This window comes from Saccopteryx leptura, chromosome 3 (assembly GCF_036850995.1).
Source record: "Saccopteryx leptura isolate mSacLep1 chromosome 3, mSacLep1_pri_phased_curated, whole genome shotgun sequence".
Lineage (NCBI taxonomy): Eukaryota > Metazoa > Chordata > Mammalia > Chiroptera > Emballonuridae > Saccopteryx > Saccopteryx leptura.
Genome location: NC_089505.1, coordinates 355323428 through 355344440, shown reverse-complemented (window position 1 = coordinate 355344440; position 21013 = coordinate 355323428). Strand labels below are relative to the sequence as shown.

The 21013-nt window shown below is 41.1% G+C and overlaps 1 protein-coding gene across 4 annotated transcripts in view; it reads left to right on the top strand.

The window, feature by feature from the left end:
- The window catches only part of ENPP2 (ectonucleotide pyrophosphatase/phosphodiesterase 2), a 104710-nt gene extending 96607 nt beyond the window's left edge, over positions 1-8103 (top strand). For all 4 annotated transcript variants that reach the window (XM_066379401.1, XM_066379400.1, XM_066379399.1 and 1 more), the window contains 3 exons: positions 362-494; positions 1909-2065; positions 7504-8103. In XM_066379401.1, the coding sequence (XP_066235498.1) occupies positions 362-494; positions 1909-2065; positions 7504-7674 (461 nt within the window). In that variant the 3' untranslated portion in view covers positions 7675-8103. The remainder of the gene's footprint in view (positions 1-361; positions 495-1908; positions 2066-7503) is intronic.
- The last annotated feature ends 12910 nt before the right edge of the window (positions 8104-21013 follow it).

Sequence of the window (21013 nt, the reverse complement as noted above, 5' to 3'; positions counted from 1 at the left end):
GGTACTTCCTCTTTTCTACATACTGTTCCTCACTGCTTGGAATTTTTGGTCTTTATCTCTTTGCCTAGGAAATACCCACTTGTCCTTCAAATCTCAACTCAGTAACCATGTCCTCTGCAAATACTTCCCTGAATGATTGGGCTAGGGTCAACTCTCCCTACCGGTGGGTCCATATCTTTCTCTTTGCTGATTTGTGAAAGATACATGCACAGCTAACACTTTAGGATGGACTCTTCTCCAGAATCACAACAGTTCCATTGTCCCTTGGCTTGTGATTTGTGGCTTGTAGAAGGCACCCTAGAGAAAATTTAGCCAAAGCAAGGAGTTTCATTCATGAAGAACTGATTTTGTCTTTGCACAGGAGTTTGGAATTATTTCCAGAGAGTACTGGTGAAGAAATATGCTTCAGAAAGGAATGGAGTTAACGTGATAAGTGGACCCATCTTTGACTATGACTACGATGGCTTACATGACACACAGGACAAAATCAAACAGTAAGCTTTTCATTTCCACTCAGTGTGTGTGTTTTTTTTCATTTCCCATATTGTACTCAAGACTATTTTTCAGATTCACATACTGGACTAGAGCTGATATCCCTGAAACCTTTTGTCTTTGATTCTGCTTGTGATTTTGCCACTTTTTTTTAGATTTTTTTCCTAAACATGACATGGATGGTTGGAATGGATTTGGGTTTTGTAGTAAATAAATGTACTTTCCTGTTCCAAGAAAGAAAATTTACCAAAAGATTAAAAAAAAATTTTTGGTCATTTATTCTTCAATAGCTCTTTTGTGAAAAGATGATAATTTTCACTTATCTTCATTATTTGGAGAGTACTTTTAGAATCCTTTAAATTTTTTTGAGTTAGTACCTCTCAGTGGGAAATTGCATATAAACTTTCATTGAATCTAGCATCTGTCCTTCTCTGTGGTAATATTGGGGATGTAATAGGATAAGAGTATAGCCTGGTGGAGAAGGCAAGAAGATACAAATACAGCAAGTTCATAATTTCATCATTTACTTTTATACATGCATGAAGCAATCAGAACACCACAAAGTATAAGAGATTTTAATTGTGGTTCACAGATAATTAGATAAAATGCTATTTTTCTCATATAGGCAACTAATAAAGTCATTCATAAGTAAAATTTCATTGTAACTATACATTTATTTTATTGATGATCATTGTTTTAGTTTTTTGCCATAATTATGTTATCAGTTTCATCATAATTTTAATATTTTGAACATGATTAAAATTAAGATAATAGAACAGTAGGTAAGGAACTGATTTTTGTACTTCATTCTACTGGAAAAGATTTTTATACCTCTAGGCTTATTGCTACTAGTGTTTTAGTAGGTGGGTTCTCTGCACTCAGTCAGGATCTTACTGCAGCTTGAAAGGGCTATTATTCCCCCAGCTTCCGTGTCTCCTCTCTCTGGCCCACATTACACAACTATGAAAGTTATTTCCCCGAAATGTGGATTTCGTAACGAAATGTGGATTTCCCCTAGCACAGAAACCTCCAAAAGAGTGTTACTGCCTCAACAATAATGCCAGACTCCTCCACTTGGCACTCAGAATGCTCCATAATTTGGACCTGATTGACTCCTCCAGCTTACATTTCTACCACATTGATCTGTTATTCACCATGTCCAGCATCCAAGTCCATGTCCAACATTCAAGCTGTTTTCTTCGCCTGGAATAGCTTTTTTGCTCTGCCAGGTTGAGAGAGACGAGGAGTCTAGGCAGCAAAGATCTTACATTCAAAGAGAGAGAAGTGGGCTAGTGCTTAGAGGAGAAAAATGATTCAGTTGAGTAGGAATTAATTTTAGTGGCCTAGGCAACTGTCACCCGTCACCACTCAACAAAGAAAGGTACTAGCTGAGTTGTAATTGCCCTCCTGTTGCAGGTACGTGGAAGGCAGCTCCATCCCCGTTCCCACTCACTACTACAGCATCCTTACCAGCTGCCTGGACTTCACTCAGCCTGCAGACAAGTGTGACGGCCCCCTCTCCGTCTCCTCATTCGTCCTTCCTCACAGGCCTGACAACGACGAGAGCTGCAATGTGAGTTCAAAGAGGGCCCTTTATGTGCTGACATCATTCATCTCTCCTTCTCAATTTATGTTCCCCCTGTTGAACTAGACCATACTTATTATAAAACATTTGGACTGTACAGCCAAGTGGAAAGAAGAAAGGACCCAAACAAAAGTTTGCTTAACACTTAGGGACTGTGTGTTCTAATGGCCTTTTAGTTTTCAATGCAAGAGTGTGGGTGGATGTGTGCATGTGCATTTCACATGGTTCTGTTTATGTGTTCTAGTTTGACAAGTGATAAAAGTGCCTGAGTGTTTTCAGTTTTGCAAAAGACATATAGATATTATATATAAAAAAGAGGAAAGTAGCAAAATTTTGATAATTATTGAAACTAAGTAAGAGCTCACAGGAACTCGTCATATTATTCTCTCTACTTTTGCTGATGTTTGGAAATTTCCATAATAAAAATATTTTTGAAAGACACATACACAAGGGAATATATACTTTACAAATCAGAATTCACTGGCTACTAATTATGAGAGTAGGTCACCCCGTTCTCAGAGAGCACAGATGACTCCTGATTCTCTTATTCCCCCTTGGAGGCAGAACGGCATGATGAAAACCCCAGGTGGGTAGATAGGAGCCATGACGCATGCTCCTGGCCCCGCGCTAATTCTGCACTCAGGGGCAAATCTTAGAGTTACTCCCAGACTCACTAATGTGAGTGAGAGTCTGTGCTCCAAGGCTGATTTTAGAACTAATAGTCTTCATGCTCTTGTTTTATGTACTGAAAGGAACAGAGATAAAATCTACCGAAGAGTATTTATAATCAGTAAGTGTGACCCAAATCCCTAACTTGTGTAAGGTACTCTGGGAGAAACAGCAGTATGTTAAACATGGTCACCACTCTAGGTGGCCTTTGGTGGGGGAGAGCAAATGAAACAGGTATAGAAATGTCTACAATGAAAGGCAGAGTGCCACAGAATGGCTTCAACAGAGATGATCAGCTTCATGGCTAATGTGGCTTTTGGACAATGGCTTCAGTTATAAGAGAAGATTGAGGCTATGAATATCCAAAACCAAAAAAGAGATGCAGGAAAAAAGAAAGAAATTTGAAATATGGCCACGAAAGCTAATTTAATTTGGCCAGAATATTGGAAATGAGAGTTAATAGTGGGAGGTAAAGTTTTATTTTCTTCCAATTTTCAACTACAGTGGACATTCAATATTACGTTAGTTTCAGGTATACAACACAGTGATTAGACATTTATATAATTTAATAAGCGGTCACCCCAATAAGTCTAATGCCCATCTGGCGCCATACCTAGTTATTGCACTGGAGTAAAAATGGACTATATTCTCCATACTGTTCCTTGCATCCTCGTGACTGGTTTTCTACCTGGCAATTTGGATAAGGTTTTAAAACTTGCTTGAAATCAAATCTAAAATGAAAGAAATCGTAATAATAGTCATAGGAGCAGCAGTAGTGGCTGTTGCCTTTCATTGAGGACATGTGACCATCCAAGTACTGTGCAGGTCCTTTACATAGATCACTTCTAATTATCTAATTACCCTATAAGGCAGGGAAAGATGCTCTCCCTGAACTTCTTTTATTAACTCTTGAGAAACCTATTGCTCATAAAGAAAAAGTATGTTAGCTGATGACCTACTTAGTCAGTAGGAGAGCAGACCTGTAGGTTTCAGGCCTCTGGCTTCAGAAGCCCACCCTCTTTCAAGTTTATCAGATCTCCGCAGTGGAACCTTAGGAACTTTTCTTACCGCACGGTCATTAGAAAGCCATGTAATGTTTAAGCGTAAGAGCAACATTGTAGGCTCTGCTTTTGGAGATCAAGTTGAATGGAAGGGGATCTAGCGTGGTGCTCAATGGCCTCTGGCGAGATTCATGGCGTCGAAGTAACAACTTGAACTGGGGTTGTGGTCTTGGAAATTGAAAGAGAAACGTGGGGGGCAGCCATTTTATACCAGAAAGAGGAGCATTCAGATCTTCTAAATAATTGGATGGGAAGTGGAGAAAGAAGGAGGCTGTAAGAGTGATGAGTTGTCATCAACTTAGGGGCTTGACCTTCTCAATTTTGATTGTTTATCACCACAAAGATTCACTAAAGGTGTACCAGAAGAGTGGAATGCCTCTGTATATAACATGATATACCTTCTTTGAACTTCAGATTTACTAAACACTTGTTTGGGGAGGTAAAATTAAACACATATATAGAATGAAATTCCAAAATTGCTGTGCATCTTTAAGATGAAATCGAAACTGGAAAGAACATTTCCTACTCATAATGGGCTGTTTTGTTTAAGGTTTACCTAAATTCCTAGGGAGTATAATTTCAAGCTCCTCTCCCATTAGGGGAATTTGGTGATGGGAGAATTAAAAAATGTTATTCTCAATTCAGGTCAAATCAGTTCTTGAGTCACCTTTAGCAAATTTCTCATCTGACAAATGAAATCCACTTACATCCTCATAGGTTTTTCTCTTCTTCCTGGTTCCTGACTCTGCGTAGAGCTTAGCAGTGTTTCTTGTAGCATTCATGGCCAGCAAGCTTTTCATTGCAGAACCCACTATCTACATAAAAACCTGTCATTGCTTTGATGCTCACCTTAAAACTACCAGTCTTTGGACTGACTGGTGGTGGTGCAGTGGATAGAGTGTTAACCTGGGATGCTGAGGTCCCAGATTCAAAACTCCGAGCTCACCAGCTTGAGCATGGGCTTATCCAGCTTAAGCACAGGCCCTCCAGCTTGAACGTGGGGTCACTGGCTTGAGTGTGGGATCATTGACATGACCCCATGGTTGCTGGCTTGAAGCCCAAGGAGGTCACTGGCTCAAGCCCATGGTTGCTGGCTTGAAGCCCAAGGAGGTCACTGGCTCAAGCCCATGGTTGCTGGCTTGAAGCCCAAGGTCACTGGCTCAAGCCCATGGTTGCTGGCTTGAACAAGGGGTCACTGGCTTGGCTAAAGCCCTCAGTCAAGGCATGTACGAAAAAGCAATCCATGAACAACTAAAGTGCCTCAACTACAAGTTGATGCTTCTCATCTTTCACCTTTCCTGTCTGTCTCTCTAAAACAAAAACAAAAACAAAACAAAAACAAAACAAACATAAAACACTGCCAGTATTTGAATTAACAAACTCAATTAGGATAAAGTCAGGTATAAAAGCAGGTGAAGAGTAAATTTTTATAGTAGTAGACACAATAAGCAAGTTCATGGACGATGCTTTTGTTTGCATTAATGTTCTAAGTGATTTATTATTAAAATTTTCCTTTCTTTGTTCCTTTGGTGCACATGAACATTTATTTGAACTTTTTTTTAGTTTTACATTTTACACTAGAGTCTCCCTCAGCAAATACTTCTGCAGATTGCCAGCTAACATCAGGTTGAAGACGTTTTTGTCATTTGTAGCATAGTTAGTATTTCCTAATGATTAATTCAAGGCTAGATTTTAGCATGTAAGAACCAGAAGAAAACGTCCCTCAAATGAATCTGGCAAATCACTTCCCAAGGAGAGAAATAGCAAAAGATAGATTTTCCCCTGAGTTCTTAAAATCACAGCTGGCCATTATCTAAATTAGGGAAAAAACTTTTCACCCCTTGTCTACACATTCAAATGACTGCATTCACAAAGCAACAAGTAGACTTACTGACCATTGAAAATCAAATAAATGAGTTGAATATGAAACTTCTCCCAAAATATATCTTTATGCTTACTCTGCTTACTTTGAGGGGGTCTTGCAGGGTTTAGAGACCTCCTACTTCGTTAATTATATGGTCACACTGGGGACTGGTCAGTACCGTTGTGGGTAGAGTTATATTTAGGTCTTTCCTTTCCTGTGAATCCCAGTGATCTTGGTTAGCTTAGGTTAAGAGGGTGCGGCGTGGAGGGTTAAAATCCTTACTTCCTCAGTCTGCAAAGCAATTTCTTCCTATTTCTTCATTTTGCCCAGGATGGCCGGGCATTAGTTTCCTGAACCAACACCCTCAGGGGACATATTTAGCACTGGCACAAGCTGCGGTAGGTCCCTGTCCAGGTCTGTGTGGGTTGGAGCTTTCCGAGAAAACCCATTGCAGGTTCTTGGGCTTTGGTTCACTGAGACCACTAGCGGTAAAAGAGTTGGGCGAGGGCATGTCTGCACATCCTCAGCCCTGGGACATGCAGCCACCCTTCAATTTGTAGAAGGACTCTTGGAAGCCATCACAATCCTGGGCACATTGGGTGGGATTATTTGCAAAGGTCTTTCTGCTTTATGTCTCCTGGTGAAAGGTAGGCATTCCTCCATAATTCTCAGAGCGCTCAGATTTTATTCTTGCTCTCAACTTCCCTCAAAAGTGAAAAAAGCTATTGTTGAAATGTAAAGGACTGCTTCTCTTGAATTGCTTTTTAGTTTCAACTTAGACATGAAATAAATTGATGGGTGTGGGTCGTCTGAATGTCCTTCGTCTGGACTGTGTGCTGATGAGGCAGTTGTTGGCAAGTAGTTAAAACAGAAAGAGGTTTTCTTTCTTGTTTCTGTGCTGTTGTTTTCTTACTTTGCCTCCCTCCTCCCCCGCCCCTAGTTCCTTCCCCACCTCCCTACCTCCCAGGGATGTGCTGAGGGCAGCGTTATCCTCCCTGTGAACCAGCGGAGGAACTAAAGCCTAGAGAGGCCCACTAGCTTGACCAGTGTCTCACAGCCGGGAAGTGGTAGAGCCACGATTCCAACCCAGGTCTCTTGGGTCCCAAAGTCCCGGGGGTATTAGCTGAGCTGCTTCTAGTCAAACTCATTAACCAAATATCCACTCATTGCAATCTGGTAGATGATGTAGTTGATGTAGCAGGTTCTTCTGAAAGACTAGGAATGCACACGTATAATTTTGTGCATTGGGCACACGCTCTTCACTTTGCTGGGGAGGCAGGAGGGCATTCCAAATCACTTGTCCTTTGTGCTCAACACTGTAATTTGACTGCGGTGAGAAGAAATGCATCACTGAATTTTCCAAGATCTTTAGTTTTCCGCCCTGGCTGGATGGCTCAGTTGGTGAGAGCGTCATCCCAAAGCACAGAGGCTGCGTGTTTGATTTTTGGTCAGGGCACTTACAGGAACGGATCAATGTTCCTGCTTCACTTTTTCTATCCTCCTCTCTTTCTCTCTAAAATAATATTTTTTTAAAACCTTCAGTTTTCCTAGTTGTGATTTATGTCATTGAGTTTAAATGCCCTTTCACACCCCGTCCCGTTTACTTAGTGCAGCTAATTGCTGTTGAAAGCGTTAGCAGCAGAGAGCCGGCCTTTGTGGCGCGTTACTGACAGGGAGGCGGTGGGGTCGCAGAGGGACCAGGAGGGATGAAGCCACAGTGGCTCCGGGCGCAGGAGTGTGGAGAGGTCCTCTGTGGACTCGGAGCAAACTGACCGTCGGGAGCACCTTCTCTGGACCATTCTGACTGTGATTGTGTTCTGTTTCCATCACAGAGCTTGGAGGATGAGTCGAAGTGGGTAGAAGATCTTATCAAGATGCACACGGCACGGGTGCGGGACATCGAACATCTCACCAGCCTGGATTTCTTCCGCAAGACCAGCCGCACCTACTCAGAAATCCTGGCACTAAAGACATACCTGCATACGTATGAGAGTGAGATCTGACTTCCTGACCCTCCGCAATGCAGTCTTATCAACCGGTGTATATTTTTATATTGTTTTTGTATTTATTAATTTGAAACCAGGACATTAAAAAAGAATGTTAGTCTTTTAATCCTGTACCAAATCTTATACATTACGCCTGGATGACTCCACTGTTCGTCCCTAACGCTTGGTTATGTAGTCTTGCGTCCTGTGTAGAGCTTGTATTAAATACTGCAGCTTGCGTTTTAGTGGAAGCTTCCAAATGGTGCTGCCAATTTGATATCTGCATTGAGGAAATCATCATTTTCCGATGCACAGTTGCCACATTTAGTCCTGTACTGTATTGAAACAGTGATTTTGTAAAGTTGCTTTTATTTACCGTTAATGATGACAGACATATTTAAGCCTTATAAACCAATCTTAAATATAATAAATCACTCATTCAGTTTTTTTTCTGGTTTTATTTGGCCTTTATTTTACTTCTGAATTAGAGTGGTTGCTTCTGGCATATTCATGCATGAATTGTATACGTTTCCAGTATTGGGCCCTCTCCCTAGTCGAACATAGTTCACACGGTCAGACAGGCATTCTCGATGCTCAGAGGAGCAGGAGGAGAGGGTTCAGGGACATACATATCTATGAGAAACTGGGAGGGCAGAGGGGAAAGGAAACCAGAAAAACTCCTTAATATCCTTTCTCACTTAACCTCTTTTTAAAACATTTTGAAGTTTGGAACTATAGGTTCTTTTGACCAAGTTGGTTCAAAGCTCTAAGTATTAGACTCAACTGAGACTGAATTAAATACCTACTCTGTATAAAGCCTCAATCTAAGAACCATGGAGAATATAAAGAGAATTAAGACAGTGGGATGAATTACAGACATAAAAGTAAAATGAACCAATCAGCTAGATACTAATAAGTGCCAAGTAAAAAGTTCTAATAATAATACAGAATGATGGAAGGGTCCACATGGTGGGTGAGGTGATGTTAGATGGACCGGAGTGTGGCTTTCAATGATGATGAAGCCCGAAGAAAGGCAGTCATTCAGACATTCTCGGTCCTTCTGATTGTGTCACGGGGAAAGACTCACCTTAATGTTGTCATGTCTGTAACAATTGCTAATCTCCTACTTTTTAAAAAAGAGAAAAGAGAACAGCATGTTGTTTTGTTTTCATTGTGTTAATTTTCATGGTTTCCCAGCCCTGGTCAGATAGCTCGGTCATTTAGAGCATTGTGCCGAAGTGCAGAGGTTGCTGGTTCAATCCCTGGCCAGGGCACATACAGGAACAGATCAAAGTCCCCTTTCTCCCCTTCCTCTCTCTCTAAAAGTCAGTAAGTAATTGATAAAAGTACAGTGGTTACCAGGGTGAGGGGAAGGGAGGAAGGGAGGGTTGGGGGGATGGGGAAGGAGAGGGACTTAAAGAGAAACAAAATATAGGGTGATAGAAGAGGATTTGACTTTGGGTGATGGGTATACAGCATAATCGACTGTCCAAATGATGTGGAGATGTTTTCTCTAAATCTGTGTACTCTGGTTACCAATGTCACCCTGTTAAATTTAATTGTCTAAAAAAATTTTTTTTAATAAATTTTCATGGTTTCCTCATTTAAGATCAGTGAGATGGCCTTTAAATTTCTATACCTGTTTTTAAAAATTAAATTTAAGAAGGAAAACATGTCAAATAAACAATATACTAAACCAAAAGTAAGGCAGCTACTGTGGGGATATGGGAGAAATCAGGAGAGTGGTAAGAGGAACACTGATGGTTGGGAGACAGCCACAGAATGCATTGGGAGAAGAGAACATGAAACACTGATGAGTAACTAGTAATACTAATGATAGCTATATTTATTGAGAAGCCATTATGTTCCAGGCCTGTCTCTAGCACTTTATATGCCTTGTCTGTAACCACTGAGAAGTGAGAAGCTTAGGGAAGATTTTATGGGAAGGGGAAGACCAAAGATGGGAAGGGAGAAGAATGTTTGAATCGGGCTTTGTAGTTTGGGGTAAGCTAAAAGTTTGGTAGACATGAATTAGACTATGACTCATTCTTCATTCAATAGTCAGTAGTGACTTATTGAGCATCTACTACTACATGCCAATACCTCTACTTGTGATTGGGGATAAATAGTAAATAAAATAAACATGGTTCTTGATGTTGTAGAGCTTTGTACTTTAAGGGGATAAACAGACCCCTTCAAAAGTCCCCAATGTTTAGCTGTAACATGTGCTTTAAAAGAATTAAGCAGGTGCAGACTGACAAGGGGGTGGAAAAAGAGGAGCTCTGTAGATGACATCACAGCCAAGACTTGGAAGACAAAAACAGCTGGCCTCAAAAAGCGTAAGGATGAAAAGAAAGAACATGGCCAAGGACTGGGGGTTGGAAAGAGCTTGGAACGCTTGAGGGTCTGGGAGAAATCAGGTATGCCTGAACACAATGGCAAGATTGGTAGTGACCAGGTCAGTAGATCCTTCTAGGCCCTGTTGCAGCATTTAAATTCTATTTAAGTTCAACAGAAAATAATTGTGAATTCTCAGGTGTAACAGGATCTAAGATTTCAGTACATTGACTGCAATATTAAATAATTATATAGTATCATCTAAATATAATTCCACACAAAATATATCTGATGAGACAGAGTCCACCTATTAGATGCTGTAGTTCTGTCTCCCAATGGAAGTGTTACAAAGGAGAAGGGTCGATTCTATTTTTTCTATAGTTACAAACTCCTTGCTTAGCTATGTTTCTGTATCACCTCAGACTGAACTCTTTTCAAAATAGGTTACACCCAAGATTTTTTGGGAGAGCAGTTGCAAATTTAGTTGAGTACTGCCGCTTTATTTTTATCTTTAGGTCAAGTCCTCCTTCTCATAAATAAACTCCATATCCAGAGAGAACATCAGCCCCTGTGTATTTCAGGTGAGTGGCTTTGCAGATAAACACATATCATTAATTGTGGGGCTATTTATGAAAGTCTCTGGAAGGACAGGGACTCTATTAAATGAGGTCTGGAAGACTATTTTAAGTTGGGGTATTTTTTTTTTTACTATTGAGACCTTGGTCCATTCATGCTTTCATTGAACACGTTGCCAACTTCTTGCTAGCATGGTGGCCCTGCTCTAGTGGATAGAGTCAAAACCCATCTTTCTAAAATGAGTTCATTATAAACAGTGTAAACCAGGAAATCAGCCACATCATTTCCCAAGGGCAAAAGATTCTCAATTGTTTTTTGAAGAGTTGTCTTTTTTAAAAAAATCTCTGAACAAAAGTAATGTTTGATGCTATTTGGGTTTGATGCTGTGGGTTTGCCACAGTCCCCAAATTCCAGTTCCCATTATTCCCTGTGGTGGTTGGGAGGAGGGGGTGGTCAGTGAAGTCTGGATGATTCCTCCTGTGTGTGTTCGTCTTACTTCATCTGTCTCTCACTATCTCTCTGCTGAGTCAGGATTGGGATGCCTTGTGGGTGGGAAGTGGTGAAGGCGATGGGAATTCTCTCATGGCTTGGAGCAGGGGGACTGTGTGGGGCAGTGAGGAACAAGATTTAGATGTTTGAGTTTGCAGGCTGGGTAAGTACAGCTCTGCTGGAGGCCCAACCAAGACTGGTGGTATTTCCTGTTTGGGCTGCATTTCTAGGAAGCTCTATTGGCCATAAAAACAGAATTGAGTAGGTATTCCATCACCAAGAAGACTTATTCGGGAAAAAGAAAGGACTGCCACCTAGTGTGTGCCGACGTGGCAGATCACATGCGTGCACTGTACTGGACAGAGATGGAGGGGATACTCTACGGAGGGGAAGAGAAAGTTGGAGGGAGGAGCTAAAACATAGAGCTCTGTAGAGAACAGAGTTCTTTCTGTAGGGCTGTGGTGATGATACAGTGTGAGAACATCTCCCATAAGTGCCATCTCCTCCCACAAAACCTCCTGATTGGTTATGTCCAGGGTAAAGTCTCTGTCATAATTTTATCAGCGTATGACCTTGACCCCTCTAGGCAGGGATGCTCTGTTTTGGTTAAAGTTTCCAAGTGCATGTGATGCCCTAGAAAATTTTACTCTCTTGCTATTCGGAACAGGCAAATCTCCAGTCCCCACGTGAACACTGGATCCTGTTCCTTCAGGCGGTTCTCTGCCTGCCTTTTGGTAGTTTTCTCACGCAGCACTCAGGCGCTGATTAGTGTTCCACTGAACACTCGAGACCCTCTGCAGCACTTTGGGAGAGGAAGACCACCAGCGTTTTAGGACAGAAGCAAGGAAACAGTCCTTGTTAGGTGGTAAAAACTGGAGATTTGTAGTTACATGACCTTGAGCAATTTAAAGTCAAAGTCTAAATTTTTCTCATGTAAAAAATAGCAACAATAATACCCACTTCTCAGAATTGGCATAAGAATTATAGCAGGACAGCTCGCTGAAAACATAAGTTGGAAAAATGTTCCCTCCGTTTAGAACTCTGCCTCTCACCAAGAAAGGCATGCCCCTGAAGGGTGTCTTCTCAGCTTTGGGACATTTTGCAGAGCTGGGGTAGGGAGCAGAAGCAGTTTGAAATGAATGGATTTTCTGTCTTTTGGGAAAACCTAAGCCCACTGAAGAGGTGAAAAGAAATAGGCATTAGAATGCCAAGAGAGAAAAAGACGTTTCCAGGGTTTCAGAATGGAGAGAGTCTGCGGACCTGGGCAGGAGGTTAGACTCCAGGCGTGCTCTATAGTTTTTTTAGAAAGTTGGAACTCTAGGCTCTGGGTGTCCTGGCCATACCTTGGAAACAGGGCATTGGCAAACCGCAAAGGACCTGGATCTTTTTATGGTGAAGACGTGCACGTCTGTCACACTTCTCCCATCGTTTCCCATTTACTGGATTCTGATGTGGCCCTGGGGAGAGATGGGATCCTCAGTAAGGATGGAATGAAAACATCACATAAACCACGTATGCTGGAAGCTTAGGGTAGAAATAAAATACAATTGATTGTAGGGGAATTAAGTTTTATTTCTTGTCAAGTGAGATCCTTACTGGCTCCATTTGGAGAATGCTTGCTTAGCACCATGCTCGTTCCAAGTCAGGTGTTCAAAAAATATTAGTTAAATGAAATCAAGCTAGGAAAAAAAATAACAAAAAAACAATGGAAGGAGCATTCCAAGAGGTAAGAGAAAGAACCAGGAAAGGGAGAGAGTATTGTGAAACCCAAGGATAGAGACACTTCCAAATGGAGGAAGTGGCCAGTAATGTCAAATGGGACGGGAATTTGAAAGCATCCATCGCATTTTGCAAGAACATGGTCATCTATGACCTTCCTGGAAGCACATCTAATGAAGTGGTCTGAAAAGCAGCCAAGCTGCACTGGATTGACGAGAGAATGGGAGACCACGCTGGAGGCAGCGGGTGGAGACCGTCCTTTGAAGAAACAGGAAATAGAAAAAAATAGACAAAAACTGCAGGGTGAGGGTAAAGGAAGGGAGGATTTTATTCTATTCAGGATGGGAAAAAGCTTTTATAAGCTGTTGAGAAGAATTGATGATCCCAGAAAGGCACTAATGGGTAAAGCAATTGCATTGTGAACACATTTGAAATGGGAAGCAATCGACTAATCGTCAGCTGTAATAGATTTGCCTTCAAATTAAGGAGCTAATGTAATTACCTCTCGGGATAAGCATTAGTAGAGAACACCAGACGTCAAATGGAGGCCTGCAGGCTGGATACAGACCACAGATGCCTTTGTTGTGCCCACATGATATTTGAGAAATAAATGAGATGCCAAAATTTACAAGTCAACCAGTTTCACATGAAAATCCAGATTTGTGGCCTCTCTTAAAATATAAAAATATTTTTTAATTCATCATTATTTGTAGGCTATTATTGTTCCTGTCAATAATCCGTCCGCTGCCTCTAGGAGTTGGCATGTGTTTTCTGTAAAAGGCTTTGCCATAAAGTCTTGAATGACTCGAGTCTGTCCTTCCAGCAGGAAAACAACGTAAGACGCTCCCCTAAATAAATGCGCTTTGTTTTGTTGCAATAAACTTCATTCGTGGATGCTGAAATCTGAGTTTTATAGGATTTTCATGCTTTAAGAGATATTGTTCTTCTTTAGATTTTTTTTCCCCAGCCATTAAAAAAAAAAAAGAACGATTCTTAGCTTATTGGCTGGACCAAAATAGGTGGCTGGGTACAGGCCCTTCCACTAGGGTTTGTGACTGCTGCTCTCGGCTGCCACCTGTCCGTTCTTTCCACACTTGATGGGGTGAAAACGACAATCTGTGTGTGTGTGTGTGTGTGTGTTTGTGCTTTTGTTTTTTCACACTTACTCTTAGAGTCCATAACTCGGCTTTGTCTGCCTTTAGGCACTTGCTTTTGACCCTGACATAGAATGACCAGATGCCGTGGACTGACAACTTGCAATGGTAAAACCAGGAAAGTCTTGGACAAACCATGAACTGCTGGTCATGATAACCAGATATTTTTTTTTTATCATTTTATGTTTCTAATAGTACTTTGCCATCAAAGGGCATTGCCATTTTCAGAAACTAACAATCTTTAATAATCTTTTATCTCTTTCCTTTCTTAGGGCTTCTTTCTTTGCCAACCCCATACTATCTGAAGCCAGTGTTATAATTTAGTGTATTTATCTCCCCTGTGTCCTGTTGTTCATCATTATTTTCAGAGAACTTTGCATAGTGCCTCCCACGGATTTCATTATCATAATATGATAGATGAGTGGCCGATGAGACTTATTCTCTCTTCACCCTCTGACAGTGCCAAGCATACTGGGACAAATTGGTCACCTGAATGCTCATAAGTGAAGTATAGTAATGGACCCATTTTAAATTTTATTTATAGATTGAATTTTTTAGAGTGAGAAAGAAAGAGGGTGGGGGGAAGAAACATCCATTTGTTGTTCCACTTAGTTATGCATTCACTGGTTGATTGCTGTAAGCGCCCTGACTGAGGATCAAACCTAGAGTCTTTGGCACATCAGTTCAATGCTCTAATCAGCTCAGCTACCCAGCCAGGACAAAATGGACCCATTTTATAGATGAGGAAGCTAAAGTTTAGAGAGGTTAAGTCACTTGCCCAAGATCATGTGTCTGTGACCGAGCTGGGATCGCAGGCCATAGCTCTTCAAGGTCAGACCCAGAGTTCTCAGTCATGACCCAACGCTCTCTGTTCTCTCCGTTAGCTGTACTGAATGGGGGGGGGGGCATTGAATTGCCATTTCCAGTAGGAAGATGACTGAGCAATTTTATAGAAGCTTCGGTTACTTAGTGCATTGGGAGGGAGGTTGATTCCAATTCTATCCTTATTTGACACCAAAAGGAAACAGATTTTTTTCCTAGTGGGAAAGTATTTTAAACTATGGGTTAAGAGGAGGATTAAAGATGGAATCTGATCTCTCTCTCTCTCTCTCTTTCTCTCTCTCTTTACACTCAGTAAAAGCACAAGGTAAACTCAGTTCTATCAAGGTCACAGTAAACAGCTCTCTGTGGCTTGTACAAAGCCACCTCACATACAGCATATCCTCTAGTGATATCATTTTGTTCAAGGTTGTTTCATTCTAAGGTTAGTGATAACCCATAAGAACTTAACTCTTGCTTATATCAATTAGCCTATAGCAAGACTGGTTTCATTATCTGTTGTTTCGCTTGTAGTCCTAAGACCTATCGACATTAAGTGAGGTCTTACTATATATACATCTATTGACATAAAAAACAGACTCTGACTTTGGGTAAAGCATCTCTGCCTTTGCATTTACAAATCAAAAGTTTTATCCAAGAAATGTACATAGTTGTATGGGATCTGAATATAAAAGTGTCAGTTTGTCTTTGGCAACATGAGTACAGACCCTCATACTGACAGAAGTCCAGTATTTGAGGGCAAAATGACCTCTCCTGAATTAAAAAATATACTACTCACAAAAATTAGGGGATATTTAAAAATAAATATGAAGTTATAAAATATCCCCTAATTTTTGTAAGCAGTATATTTTGTGCCTAAAGAATATTTATTTATTAACAATAATAATAATGAGAAGGTAGTTTTTTATGGGCCCAGGAAGAGGGAGGCCCAGTGAGTGAGGAATACTCGAGATTCTGTAGTGAAAATGTCTTTCATCTGTGTTATAAATAAAATAAAATAAAGTAATTGCTGACCTCGAAATGGAAAGATTTGGATACAGGAAACCTAAGTCGGCATGTTGTTCAGTTCAAGATGGTCATCTACAGGTTCAATTTCCTCTTTCTCTTTGTCTTCTTTTGGGACTTTTCCCGGGAAGGGGTTGGAGCTGGCTCACGTCCAGTATTGGCCGGGACTGGTAAGAAACAGAAGGCACACTGAAAGGGGGCGGAGGGAGAGGCTTCAATGAAAGCGTAGTTTGCAAGGGTTAAGGCAAACCAGTCACTTACGTAAGTCTAAGCTCTTGCTTCCACTTCTAACTTTTTGCCACACAACCACCTCCACTAATTCATCTCTTCTATATTCCACACGATCACAAACTTACCCATCCTCTGGTCCCCCTGATGTCCTCACTAGCGCCCCCTCCGTGTCTGTCTCCCTCAGTAATGCCTGCTGGTCCTTGACTGACGTTAACCCTGCCACCAGTGTCCCTTACGTGCTGTAACGAACAAACACATAACCAATACTAACATAGCAACTGGTCCTATCTTATTCCTCTGAAATTTCCCAGTTACAAGGGTAGACTCTAGTGTCGTGAACCTGTGGGAAGCTGGGGAAGGAGGGGGTAAGGGAGTCCTAGTTATTTATTTATTTATTTATTTATTTATTTAATTAATTAATTAATTAATTTATTTGAAAACCAGGAACCAGCTCATTCAGCTGATTTAGATGAGAAAGGGGCATCACTCTGGAAGCCCCTATTGTTAAGCTTGTAGGTTCCTCACTCTTAGAAGCTGGTGGAGAAGAGGAAGACAAAGGAGAGAGAGTGTGTGGTTTGATTACAGTATAATTTTCCTCCCTCTGGGAGCATTTCAAGTGTATTTTACAAATGTCAGGGAACCGATGACTCATCAAATCATCAAGTGTTGGTTTTGGAAAAGGGAAGGGATGTCACTTCTTTGGAGCTCAGTGAGGGATTTGCACTAAGGTAAGATCTCATTGCACAGTGGGACTGAAATGTTGGCAGTAATCCCTCGCTCTTGTTTGAGCCCTGGAGAAGCGCCCTGTCCCCAGACCCCAGGAGCAGCTGACGCACTTGAGCCTTCTGATGGCAACACTTCCTGTGTCTCCAAGGATCAAGGAGCTGGGACCTCAGTGTTCTTAGGACAGAGGAGACAACGCTCGCTGTCACTATGGACAATGGGTCAGAGAGCTGTCACTCTGTCCCAGCATCTAGCCATGTTTTATGCTCTTTCCCTCTGAGCTTTTGACATCTCCTCTTACTTTTAGAGGAAATTGAAGCCATCAAACAGAATTTTTTCAAACTTGGAAGTCCATATCTCTCCTTATAGCAAAACCCATCGTTACCTCCTGTTATGTTACTGGGGTGTTCTTCGTCCTAAGATCAACCTTCCTGTGCTTTAGAGTCTACATTCTTCTGCCTTCCTGGGACATCTGTAAAGTAAGAATGGTCATAAATGCAGCATAAATATTAGAATGGGCATATGTTCAAGGAGCATAAAGTTAACTCATAAAGAAGAAACTTTTAAGTCTTCCTAGGTGAGTAAGGATGAGTCAGCATCCTAAAGGAGAAATTTTATCTGAGACTGAAATAATAAACGGATGGGGCTAAAGGCAGACCATTCGATGCCAGTGCCCTTGCCTCAGTCATTTCCAGAGCTCATTCTAGCATTCAGCACATAGAAGGACCGTGAAAGGAATGTTGGGGTCTAGCAGGAGGTGGCTGCAAAGGGAGGCAGAAGATGATGGAGCAAGGGAGGAGAGGAAGGAAGTGATGACAATCCAGAGGTTGAACTTAAAGACTGCTTTGGTACCTTCCACACCCTGAAAGGTGCCCTCCAGGCTTGAAAGAGCTGAACACGCCTTTGAAGTTTGCTAGCCTGCAATTAGGAGAGTTTAGCCATCAGGAGACTTTGACTCAATATGCTGAGTTAGAAATTTCTATTCTAATTACTTTCAGAACTTTAAAAAAAAAAGGCTTGATTGTCTTTTGGCCTAAGGGACAGGCCACTGATTTTAAAAAGTCTTGATATTTTCTGGAGTCTCATTGCTCATCTTTAATTGAAGAGGATATTTATTTGTAAACCGGGCTCTCAGGGCAATCCAGCTACACTTCCTTGTGACACACGCTCTCATTTCACCTTGGCTGATCGGTTTCATTAGCAATACTCCGCTGCGGGGGTAATGTTAACATAACATTGCTTCTAAAGCAGACCCAGTTTGATGAAAGATTTGGATGGACGTGGTGGGTTGCCGTTCCAATTTCAGACATTTGTTGGCATATCCTGAGCGTCTGCCAAGAGCAGGGATGACAGCTAAAAAGGCTTTTCATACTCTGAATGGGGCAGTGGAGGTTGAGCCTTGTGACAGTCTTTAAAAGCCTTGGGGGACTGATGATCGAAAGTCCTGCACTCCTCGGAGAAATGTTATTCCAAAGGAGTCCTTGCCAAGTCCACATTTGCCAGCTAAAATGTAAGGATGAATGGGGTGATCTCTTGCATTTATTCACTGTTAAATCCAATCTACAATGCCGTGTGACACTCATTGTCCTGCTTGGTCTTCGTAGTGACTCTGGGTTGTAGCCATGTATGGCCTTGCTTTGTCCATTTTATGGATTTTACAGATGAGGACTAGGTTTTAAGAGAGTAACTTGTTTGTGCTTATTTGCACAGGCAATTAAATGTTTATGAGGTCTGGGAATCAACTTGGCCTCCTCATTCCCAGTCTAGTGCTTAGTAGACTTAATCATGAGGTCTTACTTTGTAAACTTTTAAAAATATACTCATTGAATGAATGAATGACAGCTCAGTCTGAAAGTCCGTAGCACAGATTTAGGCAGGCAGGCACAAAGAAGACAGAAAAGTCATTAAAGGCAATGCTTTTGCTCTTCAAGGCTTGAACTTTGGTACATCTTCCTGTCAGCACAATGGTGACCTTACTGACCCATTAGTCCAAACATGGATCATTTACATTATACATAGACCAAGAATCTCCTCCCAAGATGTACATAGAAGGCTCTATAAAGAGAAAGGTGGGACTGTAATGAAGATCTTTGTGGGCAAAAGTTTTATTTAACTAAAATGTTCTGCCTCATGAGCTGAATGGTACAAATAAAACTGCTTCTTTAATTTTTTTTTTGTATTTTTATGAAGTGAGAAGTGGGGAGGCAGAGACAGACTCCCACATGCGCTGGACTGGGACTCACCCAGCATGCCCACATGGGGGTGATGCTCTACCCATCTGGGACATTGCTCCTTTGCAACCAGAACCATTCTAGTACCTGAGGCAGAGACCATGGAGCCATCCTTAGTGCCTGGTCCAACTTTGCTCCAATGGAGCCTTGGCTGTGGGAGGGGAAGAGAGATAGAGAGAAAGGAGAGAGGGAAGGGTAGAGAAGCAGAAGGGCACTTCTCCTGTGTGCCCTGGCTAGAAATCAAACCTGGGACTTCCACACATCAAACTGATGCTCCACCACTGAGCCAACAGGCCAAGGCTTTAATTTTTTTTTTATATTCAAATTAATTGCATCTCAAGTCCACTGTGATTCTTCAAGGGAGAATAATCTGATACCCTTATGGTTATCTGCTGCCAATGACTTGCCATTTTATAACTCTGGTTTGCTTTCATGCTAAGACATTGTTCTGAAAGAGCTCATAATAGCTGTTGGATCGAGGACTTGAATATCAGCATGTTCAGCTGGAATCAGTCCTCTTCCAGTGATAACATACCTGGGCTTTGAACCTATGTCTTCTCTCCAAGCTCCTTATTTCTTCATGATGAGTCACCTTTTGAAGGCTTTTGGTAGATTTGAAATGAACCCATTCTCGTCAAAGAGGATTTAACGTTGAATGTTAGAATGGAAGCTGTTGAAACCTCTACCATCTAGGCATTCCTTAACCTATACCCAAACTCTCCCATCAATCACAGTAAAGCTTAGCAAAGAGAATCAGGGTGGAGGGAGGGATTTGGTAAATAACCCACATGATTACAATCAATGTTCATTTGCTTTTCCTATGTACCTAACAGAAGTTTTTTAAATGATTTTTTTTCTGAAACCAAGAAGTCAAGAGTTTATGTCCTCAGCATCTGTCACATAGCAAAACCAAGAACAAATTACTGTTCACCTAACAGAGCAATGTGATGTAACAGTGGCCCAAACCATTGAAAAACTTGGAAGCCTCAGTGTGACACAAATATTGGGAAGATTTATGTATGGGAATAGACCTTCGTCCTGACATTTGAACATTGAATGATTTTTTTTTTACATTTATTGATTTTAGAGAGAGGGGGAAACATCAATTTGTTGTTCCAATTATTTATGCACTAATTGGTTGATTTTTGTATGTGCCCTGACAGGGGATTACAACCGGCAACTTTGGTGTATCAGGCCTATACCCTAACAAACTGAGCTATCCAGTCAGGATAGAAATACTGAGTGATTTAAGAAAAAAGTAAAAAATTACAAAAGAATGATAAATTTGTGAACATCTGATTTGTAAGCCCTTATTCAAGCTACATTTTACGCTGTGGTCAGAGAAATGGAACGTTATAAACCACCTTATAATAGAATGGACAATAATGAAGTAATAGGATGGGCAACAGAGCTCTGAGTTTAAGAAGAAGCATGAACTGTACATTGACACTCATTTCAGGCTTGGTCTATGCCTAATGTGAAAATGTTGGACCCAATGGACTAAAGAAGGCAGTGCCATAACATTAGAAATTACCAGAACAGATGCAGTAGAGTTGAACAGCCAATGGCAGAGAGATCTTAGTCTAGTGGTATTGGTGTCCTCAATGACAGCAGGGTGTACTCTATGGCAATGACATCAATGGTAGAGGTGATGGCGTTCTGAGTGTTTTATTTCATTTTATCTTTTCTGGCATATCATTTTCCAGCTTTTCTGTCAATTCTGTGAGCCACCAATTTTCTCCCAATAAATTATTTTTTGTGCTTAAGTTCTTCTGTGTTTCTACCTGTCATTTGTAAGCAGGAATTCTGACTAGTGCAGATATTGGTACCAGAAGTATATGCAGGTATAACTGAAGAAAATATGGCGTTACCCGAACCAATTAGAACTAAAACCAATGGAAGTTCAACTCTAATTCAAGGATGAGAATATAGAAGCTGATGCCACAGGGTTGAGAGTCTAATAATTAAGCTATCATTCCTGATCATCTGGGATAAAATTAAAGACAAGGCTTTGCTAGACTCAGTATTTCAATGTCCTAGAATTGAACAAAG